At 32.3% G+C, this 19612-nt stretch overlaps 1 protein-coding gene across 1 annotated transcript; it reads right to left on the reverse strand.

Moving 5' to 3' along the window:
• Positions 1 to 424: 424 nt before the first annotated feature.
• Positions 425 to 1337, reverse strand: LOC149579836 (uncharacterized). The gene has a single exon (XM_089787269.1). It carries the CDS (start codon positions 993 to 995, stop codon positions 720 to 722), a length of 276 nt encoding a protein of 91 aa, XP_089643395.1. The 5' UTR covers positions 996 to 1337; the 3' UTR covers positions 425 to 719.
• Positions 1338 to 19612: the final 18275 nt, after the last annotated feature.

A 19612-nucleotide genomic window follows, 5' to 3' on the forward strand; every position in this document is an offset into this window, starting at 1 on the left:
AAATTATAAATAAAATGCTTCAAATCATTAGAAATAATTACATATATAATTATTTTTAAAAAAATTATAAATAAAGTAATTCCAACCCTTATAAATTATTATATATATATTTATTTATATAGAATTATAAATAAATTACTCCGAATCATTATAGATAGATGAAATCATGTTCTCTTTTTTCTGCAGTCCTCTCTTTGAGCTGTCATTCAGTTTCATTGTAATTCTTTCACCTTTATCCATTAAAAACAAAAATTTGACAAATTGATTATCATTTATTTCCATTGTAATTTTTTCCAGCTTTGATCAATGCCAAACAAAAACACGAAAAATTATCCTACCAGACGGTGAACAGAGGAAAATCTAATAATTCTGAAAAAACATTTTTTTGTGAATTGAGCTTACATCATCTTTAAATCGACAAACATTTAGAAACTATAACAGAAAAAAGTATATATTTTCTTTAACACGGTGAAATACAAATGCACATATACATAAGAAAAGCCCTTTCTGTTACTTCAACACCTTATCCTGCTCGGCAAACCCTGAAAACAAACATTACATATTGCAGGTTTCAAATTCAGATCTGGAGAGACGAATCGCAAGAAAATCCACCTCTCTTCTAAAATCTCCAAACGCCAGGGATCAAAACAGTTTAATAATCAAACCACAAAAATATGTACACAAAAGCCTATAGACAGAAATCCCCCAAATATTTTCACTCATCTGCTCGCCTGAATCCCCGCCGCCGGCTCCGTCCTGTTGAGCCCTAAAGGCGATCGAAACACCGGTCTGCCGGAATTTCCTGCCAGAAAAAGATCCTTCATTTGCGAGCTGAAATTGAAAATAGCGAGCCGTTCTCGAGGGCTCAGCCTCAGCAGATCTTCATCTTCCGCTTTGATCTTAGCAACCTGACTGTGCAAAAGCAGCGCGGCGGGATTCGAACCTTTGTCGGCAGGGTCTTCAGGGGCCTGAACTCCAGACTCTACGTTCGCCATCAAAATACAGCTAATTACCGTCTGTTAACGGCAATTTACGTCAAGCACAGTGTTAAGCAGACACTACCTAGGAGGACTAGAAACAGAAGAGCCTTTTATAATATATATGGAATGTTCACAGAACAGATTCCGAAGGGGCAAAATGTATGGAGAAAAGAATATGATCTACAGTGTGCATGATTTTCAAGCACTTATTCTCCTGTTTCAACACGAACATTTTGCAAGTATATAAACAAAAAACAAATGACAGAACGTGAAACACGTTATCGTTCCTTTGCGCCGGCAGGTTCCGGCGGCATATTACTGATATTTTGTATTTGTCGGTAATAAGGACGAATAACGGAGATAATCATGAATTTCCAACGTAGTCTTGATTTCATCACCGGTTTATTTGACCCAAAAAATATCTTCTTTTTAGCCTTGTCTATGAAGTATCTTTAATCCGGATAAAGAGAATATCCTGTCGAATATTCGCGCTTTTTATTAAGTTGTAGGTGGCGGAGCCTCGAAGTAGGAATATTAGATGGACCAGGGGTGGGTCGTACTCGTGACCACTGGGATTTTGTTTTAATAAATCAATAATTACGTATTAATATGGTTTAGTGTTTTCTCCATGATCCTTCCAACTTTAGGAATATATGTATGAGTTTGACGTTAGCTGTTTATTATTATTAAATTTAAGCGAGTCCCTTTGGCCATGATTTTGGTTAAATTGCAATCTTTGAATTAATAATGAATTAAATTTTGATAGTTTAATTTGTATTTTATAGTATAAAATGTTTTTTCCCAAAAGAAATTTGTAAATGATTCGATGTTAACTTAATCTTGTCATTATTATATTCTTTTGTTTTATTCATTCATTATTTCAATCTATTTTTGTTCTTTTTTCTTTCGGATTTGATGGTGTAATTTCTATTTTCTAAACATCATAGTGTGATCTATAGTGAAGATGTAAGAGAATAAGTAAGAAAATAAGTAAGGGAGAATATAAGTAAGTGACATCATGCTCACTATGATCCCCATTTACACTATAGCCAAGCATTATTATTTTAGATATGTAACTTTTATACTTTTATTTCACTAGATTAATCCAAGATTCTTACCATGAATTAGATTGTTTATTGAATAGAAATTTACTAATTTATGTACGATACACAATTGAGATTTATTTTTCTTGTAAATGTTTTTCATAAATTGAATAAAAATAGGAATATTAGATGGACCAGGGGTGGGTCGTACTCGTGACCACTGGAATTTTGTTTAATAAATCAATAATTACGTATTAATATGGTTTAGTGTTTTCTCCATAATCCTTCCAACTTTAGGAATATATGTATGAGTTTAGCTGTTTATTATTATTAAATTTATGCGAGTCTCTTTGGCCATGATTTTGGTTAAATTGCAATCTTTGAATTAATAATGAACTAAATTTTGATAGTTTAATTTGTATTTTATAGTATAAAATGTTTTTTCCCAAAAGAAATTTGTAAATGATTCGATGTTAACTTAATCTTATCATTATTATATTCTTTTGTTTTATTCATTCATTATTTCAATCTATTTTTGTTCTTTTTTCTTTCGGATTTGATGGTGTAATTTCTATTTTCTAAACATCATAGTGTGATCTATAGTGAAGATGTAAGAGAATAAGTAAGAAAATAAGTAAGGGAGAATATAAGTAAGTGACATCATGCTCACTATGATCCCCATTTACACTATAGTCAAGCATTATTATTTTAGATATGTAACTTTTATACTTTTATTTCACTAGATTAATCCAAGATTCTTACCATGAATTAGATTGTTTATTGAATAGAAATTTACTAATTTATGTACGATACACAATTGAAATTTATTTTTCTTATAAATGTTTTTCGTAAATTGAATAAAAAAAATTAATTTAAAAAATAAAAAGTAAATAGTATCTCTAAGTCTTTAAAATATAGTTCTTATTTATGACCTTGCCAACTAAGAAAATGATAGTATTTTATACATATTTAAGTATACCTAATTTATTAACAAATTAAATAGCTCACAAATTGAACAACATCTAAACATCAAATTAAAAAAGTATATCTTATTGAAGGGGGCCATTTTTCTTCTAAACTTCTCTTATATATTTTATTTTACCTTTTAGTTTTAGGTTAGTGTTTAACCACTACCTGCAAATTGCACTTACATTAAATCTTTCTTCATAAAAAAATCACACCGCCTTAAAAACATGAGCTTAAATAACCCCAAGTATAATTTTATAATCCATAATGACATAAGTCTCCTCGTCGGCAGGAACAAAAAGATATTACATTGAAAAGGGATTCGCTAATACTTGACTGAATCAAACGCATTACTTCAGAAAAAGAAAGGTATAAATCATATGAGAATCTCTAGATGACGAATATGTGCCCTTTTTTCTAAACCTCATTTTCTTTTTTGGTATCCAAGGTTGTAGATGAGTTTATAACATTGAATAATTAGTTTGAATGTCGTACGAGTGCTTCTTTAGTTGATTTTTTCACTTCTTCGTGAACTACAAAGATCATGATAACGTAATCACGGAAGACTTGTAGAAACAAGGGAAGTCTTTTCCAAAGCAAGTTAAGGATCTTAGGGTACATTGAAGATGTGCAAACCAAAGCAGCCCAAGCCCACAAGAAAGGGTAAACTATGGGCTTTCCGAGTATGGTACTTTATTTCAATATTATAATTATTTCATTATTTTATATATTTAATTTTGTTTTTCTTCTATGTATATTTATTACCAGAAGTGATTAGAAATTTAAAATTAGATTATATTTAAGAATTGTTTGTAGGGTTTCTTCTACCCTACTTCTATAATTGAATTGTTTAGTTCAAAGTGGGGCAAAGTTCTAATAAACATCTCTTTCCATTTTATCAATTCAAGAGTCATTCATGAATAGTGATTTCATACTTTATTATGATTAACGTGAGCCTATTAACTTAGACTAATTATCGTCTGTCTTGTAGAAATATGGACTTATGATATAAACATTATTTTAAGAAAGTAGATGTAAAGTGGATAAAGTAATTTGTTTTGATGATAGAAGAGAATAGTTTTGGTAAAGATTATGAATTTGAATATTCTTGGGTTTGAGAATTTGTACTATGTCATCTTAGATTTTGCACAAGGGATGTGGTCTATATAGGTTCAAGTTTTTCCTGTATTTATAGTTTTATTCTTTTGACATATAAATTGTATCAGTATTATATTATGTATATGTTTTCTAATTTTCTAAAATCCAAACTTATTTGTATTTATGCTTTTGTGATATTGTTTTTGAAATATAAAGCGACCAAAATTAGGGGGTTGGCCCTTACAAATAAAATGTTGGCAACCAACACTCTACCAACAAAAACAAACAGGAGGCATCACTGTAATAAAGAACTACACTGACAACCAAGAAACAACCAACTAGTAGAGAATTAACCAAACTAAATTAACAGCTGTAGTGCTAACCATACTATGATTGTTCAAAGTATAAATTGTTGGTATAAGCAAACCAACCCATCCCAGAAATGAAACACTACCATTTACATATATCCGTGTAACATTTATTCTAGTGTCAAAACCTATATTACTTAACATACTATTAAGGTTCAGAATATAAAACTATTGGCAAAAACAAGCCTACCCAAGTCTGAGTAAGATTTGTCAACCAACAACCCAGATAGCAGTCGAATACAAAAAAACAACTAGGATCATAATACCCCATATTATTTTTCATCCTTTTCCTTTCTTTTCCCAGCCAAAAGCACCCTAGCCCAGTCCTTAGCAAGAAACTTATAGAGGAGCTTGTTATCCTCCATGTCCAGCCTTGTTTCGTCCTTCACCTGCGCCAGCAATTGGAGGGTGGTAGCAGCAGCATGAGTAACCTTTAGTGCAAATTTAGAGGAGTAGAAACCCTCCTCTAAGGATTTGACCCTTTTTCAAGTTGTGCCTTCTTCTCTTTCTATTCCTCCTCTCTCTCCTTATTTTCTTTTTCATCATTTGAATACACCTCTTTAGTCTTTGTCAAGGGTTGGTTCTCATCATGCAAAACCTGAGGGTTAGTAAAAACATTGATTTTTTCCGTTACCGGGGAGGAGATGGTGATAGGAGAGGTGTCCACTTTGTTGTTGTCCTCACAGAAGGTAATAGGCTACAGGGTAAAGCTCATCAACACATGTATAGTCTCAATGGTATTGACAATACCAGCAGACACTTGGGTAGTACTAGCAGACACTTGGGTATTATCAATAGAGTTTTCACTTTTTTCTTTCTCCTCATTCCCCTTTTCTCTCTTGGAGTCAGAATGTTTCTCCTTCTCCAATTCTCTTTCATTATTTTCTGAACTCTCCTCCTCTACCTCATCAACCCTGTATCTATTAGCTTTTTGTTTATACCTTGCATGTATTTTTACAAGCCTTCCCGACCTTCTCCTACCCTTTCCACCTCCTTCCTCTTCTGACTCCTCAATTTCCACCTCCACTAATTTTTCAATTTTGATTTTTTTTACTACCATTATGTTCAATGACCAATTCTAGGTTTTTCTTTTTCTCATTTTCTCTACTAGGGGAAGGGCGTGGAGTGTGGATTTTGGTACCAGTGCTGGTATTTCAACCACAACAACCCTAGGGGGCAGAGGGCAAGATGGAATTGGTAGAGTCTAAAAATTAGGCCTTGGTGGATGATGGTAAAATTATTACCCTTACTTATCTTCTCCCTAACATCACTAATCATATCCTCAAGGGAATGTAACAGAAAGAATAGAATAGAAATGAAGTCTTTATTTCTAAAATGGTTTAGAAGGGGGAAGTGATAATAATAATAAACTCCAAACTTGCCTTCGAGCTTGAGGTACTTCATTAACACCAGACAAACATCTTCCCATGGAGATGTAGCTTATCCCTTCGAAAGCCTCCTCTATAGTGAACAAGTTCTTCATTTTCTGCAAAAAATCTGTTCATGTTGGCCTTGTCCACCATTTTTGTAACCTTCTTTCATTTCTTCCCCTTCATGGACAACCTAGTAGCCATTGCAATAACATCCACATTAACTTGGAACGTAGTACCATTTATGGTAACCCTACAATCATTCCAACTATTCATAAAATGAAGAGAACAATTTTTGTCATACCCTGCCATTGCCTGCATAAGGAAGAAATCCCCCTTCTTTTAACAGGAACTAGGTTGCCATCCTATCTTTGAAATTTTCCATCTTTGTTGGCTCCAATTGATTCAAATCTCCACCCATTTATTCCCCGCTAACTCGTGATCCACCAACTTCAGTAATTTGCATTTGAACCTTCTTGTCATCAATATTTCTATCAACAATGAAAGTATTAAACCTCAACAACACAACAATGATGCAAATAACCTCTATAGGGTCTTTAAACTTCCCGCAAGCTATTTTTTTGGGTGCTTCAAAATCTCATTCATTTTCATTATGGGATTCGTGTGTACTTGGCATCATTACTCTACCATCCCTAAAATCTCTGACAGAATCGAAAAATATATCTTTTGTACTTTCAAAAAGGAAATAATTTAAATTTCATGTTATGTTACCATAATGGCGAAGTAACTCATATCTCAAATTGCAACTATTTATTATCCAGTCTATACGATGGTGTCTCATCATCTTTCCCTTATTATTTTTATTAAATTTAGCAAATTTCACCTTTCTAGATATAATGCTGCCAAAATTGGCACTAATATTTATTTGTGTAGCCATGCTTAATTTTTGTTCCCCCACTTTCCTTGTAGATCAAAATCTTAATTTCCTCCTTTAGGATATCCATGCTTCTCCAACACATCATTTCCTTTAATTCAAACCCCATGGAAGCCGCAACATCTGCCACCATATTACCTTCCCTACATATGTGTTGCAACTAGACTTTTTCCATCCCATTTATGATATGTCTAATATCTGTGATGATAGTTTCGATATTCTAGCTAGGTTGAGAAGCTCCCTTGCCATATCAATTATTAATTTGGAGTCACCTTCTATAGTTATTTCCTTTATTTTCATTTCACTAATCAATTGTAGACCCCAAAGTAGAGCCATCGCTTTAGCCAAATAATTAAATTATTGTTATCAAGAGTCAATTGTGTAGTTTTTGAGTCAAATTATATCAAGTTTATCTTGTATTTATAGTTTTCTTCTTTTAGCATATAAATTGTATCACTATTATATTATACATATGTTTTCTAATTTTCTAAAATCCAAAACTCATTTGTATTTATGATTTTTTGACATTATTATCAAGAGTCAATTGTGTAGTTTTTGAGTCAAATTATATTCAAGTTTTTCTTGTATTTATAGTTTTCTTCTTTTAGCATATAAATTGTATCACTATTATATTATGCATGTGTTTTCTATGTTAATCTCAAATTGGTTTTGACAAGGCAGTGACAAAACACTTAGCCATAATCTAGCAAAACTAGCAAGTCAAGAACATAGTGTATGCCAAGTGATCAGAGCGAGTCAAGAAATCTGTGTGAGTCGAGTGATCAAAGCATGCCAAGCATAAGCTATCATCCAATACATGTCGAACAATATAGATAGTTAGCGTCGAGTCACTTAAGTGTCGAGTAGACTATACATGTTGATTGAGTCAGATGTTGAGCAAACAGATAGTACCAAGCTATTCATAAGTCAAGTTACAACATTAGGAGCATAGTGAAGGTCGAGCATCAGAGTCTTTAGATGTCGAGTGAACAATTTTTGGCATAATTATCTATAATGGTAAAAAATTCTATGTAAACCATTTTTGGGATGACATAATCATATTTTACAATTATGAAAGATAAGTATGGAGGTATACTGTGAATGCCTATATAATACATGCAACCAATTAGAAAAAGGGAAGCTTAAGGTGACAATATAGATCAACCACAACTATTGATTCTTACCTAATTCATCTTCACCAATGCTTATCTAACAAGGAAATCCCTAAAGAGTTTGTAATGTGTGTGAGAGATGAATGTAAGAGTATAGAGAGCATTCATGGTGGCTGAGATGGCTATGAAAGAGCCATGCATTGAAGAAGAAATTTGAGAAGAACAGAGTATAGAAGTGAAAGGATAGAGGAGACACATCTTATTAGGAGGGTCAAGGTTTAATCAGTAAGGAGAAGATCTGAGATCAAGTAGAAAGGTGCTAACAGAAGGATCATGGTGTTGAATCATTCTAATAGGTGATACAGAGAAAATATCTTAACCAAGTAGTCCCAACAAGATTTTTTAAATCTCTTAACTGAATGCTTGCTTCATTGTAAGTTTGAATCCTCTAAAAATTTGAGACCTAATAGTCTTTGTAAGCCTTTAATAGGGCATACTTTTCACAGGGTAGATCATAGATTATGATCAAACACATTGTAGCCATAATAGGCCACACTTTACAACTACACTAGTGAAGATTTATGGGTGGCATCCCCACCCTAGTTTTACCTTCTCATTGGAGGGTTTTTGGGTAACCAATTTTCTATGTTATGTGTTATTTACTTTATGCTATGGATGTGATGCATGTTATCTTATTTCAGTTTACAAGTTAAGTTATGAGATGGATGTTGGTGATATATTTTAGAGGTAATAACTTACTTTCCCATTTTTATTTCCAACAATTGGTATCAGAGATTTATTCTATAGAAAGGAAAATTTTACAACTTCAGAGGTAATATCTTGAAGATGAATGTCTACAAGTTAGGAAATACTATTGAGAACCAGAAGATTGAAATACAACTTTCCCTACATCAACTCAAGGAGACAAGAGATGAGTTGTATTGTTCATTGAATAGAAGAAAGGAACTGGCTATTCAAAAAAATGATACTCAATACTAAGAAGAAGACACTACTTGATTTTTTGAGGATGGAAACTCAAGTGATTTTGACGCAAGAGTTGCAGATATGATGGAAAAGAATAATACCCTACTAAAGAGATCAGAAATCTCAAAATAGAACAAGAAGTCCAATTAGTATTGTTATGTGAGGTGACAGAATAGAAAAAGAAAGATGTGGAAGAAAAATTCATGATTGAAGATGACAAAAGGATACTGACTAACAGAATTGAAGAGAAGACATCAGATGTGCAAAAGCTTGCTAACATGCAATTGGATATAATGAATCAATTGGTGCTTGCAAACCATGAATTGAATGGAAAGGGCATTGAGATCACAACCCTAAAGTTACAAAATTATCAACTAAGAAATGAACTAAGAGCAGAAAAGGAATTCATTGAAAGATTCAACAAACCAAGTAAGGTCATCAAACACTTTGAGAAACTGATGAAATCTCCAAGACCTAACAATGATACAGTTGGATTGGGATACACTAATGTTGAGAAAGGAGACACATCTAAAAGTAGTGAGAAAAGGAATTAAAAAGGTAAGAACTACAAACCTACTTATCATGATTGTGGAAAATTGGGTCATAAAATAGATGTTTGTAGGAGCAAAACTGTCAACCAGAACCCTAAGTAGAATTATAGAGGAAATTGTTACAACTGCAGCAAACAAGGACATTAGGCAAATGAATGCAAGACCAAGACCATGAGAACTAAAATATTTGAAGGATACTGCTACAATTGTCAAAAGTATGGACACAAAGCATATGAATATAAATCTAAGTCCAAGTGGACATCAAACAAGAAGATAATGGTAAAAAAAAATGGAAATTCTTATGATTGAGATTACAACACAAGGTACAACTATCACTATTGTCAAGAATATGGACATGTTCCTAAGAATTGCATTAGAACACATTTTAGAGGCAACTATAATAGATGATTGAGTGAGACTACATTGTTTAGTTGTCTCAAGATTGGTCATGACAGTAGAATCTATCCAACTAGGTCACCAGCACTGAGAAATGAAACCAAAAAAGGCAAAGAAAAGGTCAATATTGAGAAGGTAAAGGTGTAGATAAACAAGAAATGGAAGGAAGGATGTAGTACATCAAGCACAGATGAGGTGACTTCATCCAGTGGATCATGTGATCACATCACCCCCAACTAGGCAATATAAGGTATGTGTGGCACTGATATTTGAAAAGTTATATTATACATCAGGTCCAAGAATCTAAGATCTAAAAAGATCATATATGCATGAATTAAGAGGCAATGTAGTGATTAGAAGCTAGAGAAAATCTATAGTTTTTTAATGTCTTTTATGTTGGTGCCAAGCATAGAAGATTTTACTGTTGTTACCAAGCATGGAGAGGAATAGTAGTTATAACCAAGTTAAGGAGACATGGTAGTAAGTGTTGAACTTGCTATGTTAAAAGAGCATGTTGAAAGTCCTATGATAGCCAAGCTTACAACTATGTAAACACTGAGCATTTAATGCCAAATATGAAGGGTTATATACTCAATTTTTGACTCATTTTCACTTACTAAAGTTTATAGAGTGCACAAAGAATACAAAGGTTAATTGCAAAATAATATTCTAGACAAACCAAATTCAACAGCTACTCGACATTGTTCTTTTGATTTGAAAGGTATTTAGCTATTGCCGAGTTATGTTGTTTTATTTCTCACAAATCCTAGGTAATCAAAATGGCAGCTAGCTCTTCTACAGCTATTAGAAAAGAGGGGAAAGAGGTTTTCAATGTTCAATTGATAAGTAATGATGTTAGGGAAACCCCATTTTGAGCTATTCCTAAAATTGCATACAAGGGAGATTTGTCTAGTGCATTATTACCACCGAAGGTTCTCATGATCCAATATGTCAGATGCTATTATAATGGAAATATTGGAGAGGTGGGAGATATGGAAATAAGAGATGCCTACAATAAGCTATGTGATAGTGGATTCTTGAGGGAAGAGAATAAAATTCTTGAACGCAAAGGGTTAATGTGTGTGCTAGATTTTCCTCAAATATTCAAGACCAAATGGATTCAAATTATTTTGAGCTACATAGATGACAATTATATTTGGTTGGAAGGTGGATCATTTAAGATCACAAAGAGGATTATAAACTGAGTATCAGGGTATGCTACCCTAGATCAACCTAAGAGTATGAGAAGTGATGCAAAGGAAACTATTGAAAAGAATACATATGCAATGTGGAATAAGAGAGGGATGTCTATTGACACTATATTAGATCCCTTAGTTTCCTTTGTAGTGAGAGTGATAGCTCAAAAGTTATTTCATCCTAGTCGACTGAATAATATTTCATGTCTGGCTATTGATTTAGGTTATAAGATAGTAAAGAGAGACCATTCCTATGACCTTTCTGATTTACAACTACAACAACTATTAGAAAACTTAGAGACCACCAGGAAAGCAAAAAGTGCATCATGCAAGTTTGGTTCTTTACTTGTTTGCATATTCTTTTATGTGCAAAAAACCTTTCCCATCTTTCATCAAGTTTCTTGGAAGACCAACAGGTCAATTGCACAATAGATTTTAGAATTTATTAAGCATCTTGGAGATAACTTTGAGTCAATGATGACTAGTTATTTTTAGGATTTTAAGAAATCCATGAAGCAGAGATTGAGGATTCCTATATCCTTAGTAGAAAAAAGTTATGATGATGTTTGTTTCCTAGTGGATCCAAACCACACATATGTGCAAGCAACAATACCTAGGGTCAGATGGCTAAAACCCTTGCCATATGAAATCAATGTGGATGAAGTCTCTGCAACAATAACACCATTATTAGTAGAAGATATTGACAAGAGTATAACCCCATTTGGAAATTATGATGAAGCCAAATCCATAATTGCAATTGATTTGAAGACAACTACAGTGATTAGAAAGAAGAATAAACTGGTTAAGAAGCTGAAAGAGAGATTTGGTGAAGGTGGAGAAGAGGAAGAAGAAGATGATGATGAAGAGGAAGAATAGGGCCAAGCCCTATTAGAATCGACACTAAGCTTAGATGAAGATCAAGGTGATGATGCAGAAGGTGTCGAGGGAGAAGAAGTCGAGGAAGAACCTAAAGATAAATCCAAGAAGAGGAAAGCAAAGGAGAAAATGGTGGAGAAAACAAAGAAGCCAATGAAGAAGCCACAATAGAAGCCAACTATACCTATGACTAGGTCAAGAGCAAGGGAAACAACTGTTAAGGATACACGAGTGACAAAGCCTAAAGGAAAGAGAGAAGTTGACATGACATAGCCGAGTGAGCCTGCTAAGAAGACCTATAAAAGGTTAAGGATGAAGAGCACACCTCAAAAGGATACAAATGAGGAGAAGACTGAGTCAGATGACTTGAGTCAATACAAGGTGGTAAGCCACAATCCCTCTTCTGATATTGATAATTTGTGTGAAAACATAATTACAAATGCAGATTTATCTAGTTTCACGCATGTAGATTTTGAAAAGTTAGGAAAAGTTGATAAGAATAAAGTTGAGGAGGCCATAGATGACATGATGGCTACATTCAAGAGAACTCCTCTTGAAATTGCCAACTATTTACCCAAAAGTCTATATAACAAATCTGCGAAGAAATGACAATATAGCTTACAAAATAAGAGACAAATTAGGGAAACAACACTAGTCCAAGTTATGACAAAATTAGATAAAAGGAAGACTGCTAAAGCTATGGAAAAGTATAAAAGTAAATTTACCCCTAAATACAAAGCTTTCCATATCTTGAAGAGGAATATTAAAGACATGGTTAACAAAAGCACAACAATTTGGAAATCAATGTATGAGTTATCCACTCTAACAATCACAAAGAAAGGTGAGAAAGAAATGCAAGAACTTGAGAAGAATGTAGAAGGAGAGAAATAAAAGGATGAAAACCCAGTCAAGGAGGTTGATGTGGTAGGTACTAAGGAAACAACAGAGGAGGCTACAAGTGAAGATGAAAAATAAGATGTACAGGATGTACAAGTGCCGAGTGTTAGTCCTCCACACACAAATAAAGAGAGTCAACATGACTTAGTTGTTATTATCAAAGATATTTTTGATAATTCAGCATAGAATCTAAATCCTTTTATAGAGGATGACTTTAAGAAAATCCTATAGGACTCTTCCAATGCAACAATACTATACACAAATTCTATATTGGTGAGAGTTGATGAATTTTAAAAGGTAGAACTTATATCTGCAAGGGAGAAAACAAAAGACACATGAAATGTGCCACCATCTATAGAGGTGAGAGAAAAGGAGTTGTAGGATCTCTCACAAGATCAAAGTATAAACTAGGAACAAAAAAAGGCTACACAATTGATACCATCTGAAATGCCCATAGTTATATTTTAGATGAACGAGGTAGAAGCACAACATGCAGGTACATTACTATCAAACCTACACAGTTAAGTTTTATTAATGGTGGTAACTATTGAAAAGGATGGAACTGAAGTTCACACAAGTTAGGAAGCAAGTCCTATACCTATACTGCCACAACGGGGTGAAGTACAGAAGAAAGATGTCAGAACCGAAGAGTTGGATTTGACTACTAAGCTTGAGGAATAGATTGCTATACAAAAATTGGTCACATTTCTAGTTTCTACATCTCCTCTTAGCAATCAAACTCTTCAATGATCAAGTACCCATGAAACACCACTGCAAATATCAAGGATGAGTACTAGCACATCCAAGAGTGTTGAAGTTACATCATTTGAGGATGTAAGTTTAGACAAAGTGATTGAGCTCCCAAACTTTAATTTAAACACAATGACTATTGAAGAAATGAGTATTCTACAAGAAGCTCTTCAAAGGAAAAAGAGGCAAGAAATATTGAGGAGGGAATATAAGAAAAATAAATTCTTACATGATATTAAAGACATATTCTTTGATTCTTTTAGCCTCCCAAAACTAAATGAAAATAAGCCTATCATAGAGAAACTTGTCACTATTGTGGGCAAGATAAAGGATGAACACCTAGATTCTAATGTAAATTTATTTGAATGGTCAGAAAGAAATTTTCATACCAAGGTATTGGAAAAGATATCTAGTGCTATTGCACTTAGATAGGTTGCTCTAGAAACCAAGATGGAAGGTGTGAAGATAGTGTTAGAGAATATCTTCTCTCTATACTCTAAGTTATGCAATGTTGAATTATTCACACAAGGGACCCATAGGGCTATTGACCAGCAACAAAAAGATCTACAACTCATAGGTAGTACTATTAAGCTATCCCCTAGTCAAAGTCAAATACATTTCTAGAGGTTACTAACTACTCATAGTAGGCTTGCTGAGTTGTAAGCACAAGATGCTAATATCATATCTACTCTGATCAACATACAGTCAATGCTAACTCCTCACATGAAAGTGTTGCATAAGGAACTAGCCTATGTAGAAACTTTGATGAAGAAAGATTATCATATTTTAGCACATGATGGCTTAGTTGACCTTGCTTCCTAGTTAGAAATTTAGTTTCAATCTCTAGAGGTAGCATGCAATAAATGAGATGCAGCTTTGAAGATAATAATGGAGCTTCACAAGCCATTTTTGGACAAATACATAGTAAGTGTACAACCCAAATGACATAAGTGTCAAAAAGGGGGATTATGAAATTTTGAAGGGAAAATGTTTGTTAAGGTAAATATCTACTCAGTAGGAGTATTAGAGAAGAAACATAAATAAAGCATTTACTTAGGGGAGTAATGAACTATGGGAGAAACAACAATTTTGCAAAATTTTGAATTTTTTTGAAGTTTTCTATATGAGCTAGGTAATGAATAATATATTATCTAACTTATGCATAATGTACAAATGTATATGCCATGAAAAAATGTTTTTTTTGCACTCATGTCAAAGGGGGAGATTGTTAATCTTGGATTGGTTTTGACAAGGCAATGACAAAACACTTAGTCATAATCTAATAGAATTACAATGCAAGTTAAGCACATAGTGTATGTCGAGTGATTAGAGTGAGTTGAGAAATTAGTGCAACCCAAGTGATCAAAGCATGCCAAGCATAAGTTGTCAACCAACACATATTGAGAAATTAAGATAGTTAGTGCCAAGTCACTCAAGTGCCAAGTATACTATACATGTCAAGTGATTCAGGTGCCAAGTAAATAGATAGTGCTAAGTTATTCAAAATTTTGAGTTACAACATTAGGAATACGATGAAGTGTAATGCCCACTCCTAGTTGACTCTTCTATTTTATTGTTAGATTCTTTTAGGCCTATTCTATGATTATGTTTTATGATTATCGGTACTTGGTTACCAGATTGATTAAATGTTATTTCATACTTAGTTGGTTTACATGATGAGTTACTTAGTTATTTCATATGTTCATGATTATTTCAATGATGATATATATATGTTTAATTAGTGATTTTCAATTATCTCATGATGATAGTAGATGGATTATTAATATGCAGTTATATGATTACTTACCCCATATTTGCATGTGTATGGTGTACTTATCTATTTTACTTTATGATTGATGTTACTGATGTAGTTGAGGGAGGGAGTCGTAGTCACCTACTAGTCAGGATCTACATGATTCACCACTTTCTGCCATTGTCTATTTAGTTTAGATTAAATGTATATGTACATGGATGGATTTTATGCAGATTGTAGGTATCGAGTATCAACCTCCCTGAATTGCTAGGATGAGTGTACCCTATCATAGTATCACAATGGTATAAGTGGGGAGATAATTCTTGAGACCAAACCCTAACCTAAGCTAATTGTCCTAGAAAGTAGGACAAGTATCTGAGTTGTTTGCCCATCTGAATTTGTCAAGTGACATGAATTTGTGATTTTGAGCCTGGAGTTTGGCTTTATGCTTTGTTTTTTAGTTGAGCTTTCAAACTTATTTTTGTGGGTCTGTTGTGTTTTTTAGTTATAATTAAATCAAATTAAAAGAGCATTTAATGAAAATTTTATAAAGAAAATTCAATATTTAATTAATTGATAAATTAATTAAATAAAAGAATTCAATTTAAAAGATTTAATCAAAGTTCTAATTTAGCATATTTATATTTATTTAATTTAATAATAATTTATTTAGGAGTTTCATTTTAATAATAAACTCTAAATAATATTATTAGTTGAATTAATAAATATTTTATTTAAAACGTCTCATGATTTAATAAGAGAAATAAATGAATTAATTTAATAAAGTTTATTTTAATTAAATTGCATAAAGCTTGTGCATGAAATTAAAATATAATAAAATAATAAGGAAAAAATGGTTTTCATGTGATTGCACAATTGAAGCTGTAAATTGGGGAAAAATTCTTTATTAAAGATTTAGAGTTTATTTCTTGATAACTGAGGTTTTGGAGGAGCAATTTTCGAGAAGAAGGGTTTTAGACAAGGGAGGATTATTTGTGTGCTTTGTGTGTTTTTTATTTTTAGCCTTAGATCTAGGTAGGATCTTGTGGGTTTATTTATACAGTAGTTTTATGTCTTCTTCTTGTCGGGATGAATTTATTTTTGGAATTTTAAATTTGGTTGAAACCCTTGTTGTAAATCTCATTTATTCTTCGTTTTGAGATTATCTATAAACAAATTGGAAATTAGAAACCCTTGTTTGTGCTTTTATCGCTCTTCATGCTCAAAACCATTTGTAATTGAATGGAAGGATTCAAACCCTTGTTTGGTAGATTTTACAGTTTCGTAATTTGATAAATTTCAATACTTGAAGGGTTTGGAAAAGGAATCAAAATTTAATATATAAATTTATTTGGTTGTTCATAATCTTACTACAGAATATATATATATATATTTGTAATTGAATTTGAAAGGTTTATTGTGAGAGGATTATTTTATTATTTTAATATAAAACATTTTTTTTTAAGAAAAAAAATTGCAGATTAATGTGGAAACTCTATGATTTTGTATTGTGATGATGGGGGGCTATTTGTTTTATCTTTATATAATTTAAGAATAATAATAATAAAATTTGATAGAGGAGATCGGAGCAGTCACCTCCTTGTCCCCTCCCTTCCTCTTAGGTCGTGGCCACTAGTTGCAAAGGCAACTGGGGCTACTGACAACAACATAGCTATTGTAGCAGCCAAGGTTGCCGAAGCAGCTAGCATAATCGTTGGCAGTAAGCTAACGGGCTATAAATCGCATGGGTAAGTTGTTAAGTTTTTCAGTTTTGTTTTTAATTAAATTTTATTATTTATTTTAATTTATGTTATTAAATTTTATTAATTATTAAATGTTAAATGTTATTTAATATTAATATTAATATTATTAATTATTATATTATTATTAGATTAATAATTATATTAATAATAATTTAATATAAGTTATTTTATTAATAAATAAATAATTATCATGTTTAATAAATTAATGATTAATGATTAATGATCTAACTTTAGGTTAATATTTAATTTAATTATTTTAATTAATTTATTAGTAAAGTGTATTTGTACATTATATTGTGAATTGTGATTTTTGGAAAATTAGTAAATTAGGGTATTGGTTGATAGTTCAATGTCATATTTAATTTGATTTTTAATAAGAATTTTGAATCTATTATTCTTGTGACTTCAAAAACTTTACCAAATCAACCCTAGGAAATTTTATGATTTGGAAACCTTGGTAATTATAATACTTTGAAAAGATAAAAACTGTAACCTATTTGTTTATTGAATCTTGTGTTTTGATGATGAATTAAACTACGAAACAATGTTTAAACAACCTTTTATGATTTTTTGAGTGATGAGAGTAGTGTGGACTCGAGAACTTTAACAAATCTATAATACTTGAAAATGAAAAGGAAACTTGAAAACCTTTAGTGAAATTTGAACTGTCGTGGTTTCAAAATCTAATGAATTGAGAAAGTTACATTGTATGTACTTTATGTGATGTGTGGGTTATTGATGTTGGGTTTAGGTTGACTTAGTACTTTGACTAGTCAAGATGTTTACCAGAGGCTTGAGGAGTTTTGTTCTGAGATGTTGTTATAGTTATGATATTTTATACCTGACCATGGTGGTGTCTCATGTGTGTTCTATGATGAGTTTGATCAAATGTTTTGCTGCGCTTTCCAATTTCTTGTGTTGAATTGGGGTGAATGATATGACTTTTCTAGTATAAGCTTTGAGTCTTCAATTAGTTATCGATGGATTGCTTCCTAGTTCCTTGTATAGGACTAAGGTGTTTGTTGTGATTTTTTTTTGGTGATGTCATGGGTTGGTATATGTGTACTTGATTTTGGATTAGTCCTATTAGGATGATTGTATTGGTGAAATCTATAATTTTGTTTGGTGATATTTTAGTACTTTCTAGTTGCTTGTTTAAGAACTGATGTGTGGTTTATGGTCATATGAGACCTTTTGCTTTTGTTGATCTTAGGGTAGGTTATCTGTATGTCATGTTGGGAAGTGGCTTGCAATGGAGTTACAAAGCCCTAAAGAGGTTCTATGAGTAACCCATTGCAAGTTATTTTAATAAGTGATAACATCTCTATAAATGAGTTTAAAATGAATTAATAAGATATATGTCATCACTAGGGGTCTGAAGTCTTGAGAGACTGCTAGGGTAACCTTAGAGTTGACTTGTTAGTATGCCTTGTCTATACGAAAGGATACTAATACCACATAGAGACACTAGGGGGTTGGAGTCTAGACAGGCTACTAGGGTAACCTTAGAGTTGGCTCATGTGATGACACTTGCCCACTTTCATAGTAGATTTCCTACATATCTTTGTTTCATTTGGGGTTAGATGATACTTGTGTCTTGGTAATCTTTGAGATAGTTTTCTTTCAGGTGTTTCCTTGAACTAGATGTTTCTTTTGACTTGTGTTCTTGATATCTGCATGGGATTTGAGTTTATCTCCTCAATGCAATGGGAGTGGGTCATTTAGGTTCCACGAGGTCGAATGGTAGTGTATTTCTCTTATACCATTGAGATCTGACCCTCAGATATCATTGTTGGAAGTGCTTGTGTAGATGTTTCTTTCTATTTGATCTTGTATTTCTAATGGATGGTTATATTTTTTTGTATGTACTTGATTATCAGTGATCTTATGAGATGGTGTATTTTATTGATGATGTATATTCTTTGAGCTTTTCATACCCTGTGACTTGTATAGTGGATGATTACACATTTTGATTATTGCCAACTAGCATCCTATAATTGTATATTATTTAAATGGATTTGTACTTGTAGTAATTCTTTGATGTGGATTTTTTATTTATTGCTTTTAGTATTAATTAAAATTAAATGTGATTCAATGTATTAATTAATTTGTTTATGTGTTGCTTATGTATGTGAGTTATTGCTTCTGCTATTTTATCTTTTTTTGTTATTGCTTCTACTATATTATCTATTGTTGTTTATAATCTTTATAAAAAAATTTATTTTTTTGAAAAACTTAGTGAAACTTTAGGTTAATTTGTTTTGGGTTCACTGGCAAGGCATTACATGAAGGCTAAGCATCAAAGTCTTTAGATGTTGAGTGAACAATTTTTGGCATAGCTATTTATAATAGAACAAACTTCTATGTAAACCATTTTTGGAATGACATAATGATATTTTATGATTATGAAAGATAAGAATGGACCTCTATATTATGAATCCTTTGTTGGAAATGATTGAAAGGATCATGAATGAAGAATAATAGAACTGGTAAAGAATGTTTTCAATCATTATTTTGTCATTGATGTCAAACTTGCTACTTTCAAGAATGACAATTGCTTAAGTGATCCAAATAATATCAATTGGTTGATTGACAAGGAGGAGGCAATCAATAA

Source organism: Cupressus sempervirens, chromosome 1, assembly GCF_028749045.1.
Source record: "Cupressus sempervirens isolate cs-2001-9-10 chromosome 1, ASM2874904v1, whole genome shotgun sequence".
In the NCBI taxonomy this organism is placed as follows: domain Eukaryota; kingdom Viridiplantae; phylum Streptophyta; class Pinopsida; order Cupressales; family Cupressaceae; genus Cupressus; species Cupressus sempervirens.

Bases quoted from the DNA above. Each gene is read 5' to 3' on its own strand.
- LOC149579836 (XM_089787269.1), bottom strand. From the start codon at position 995: ATGGCGAACGTAGAGTCTGGAGTTCAGGCCCCTGAAGACCCTGCCGAC.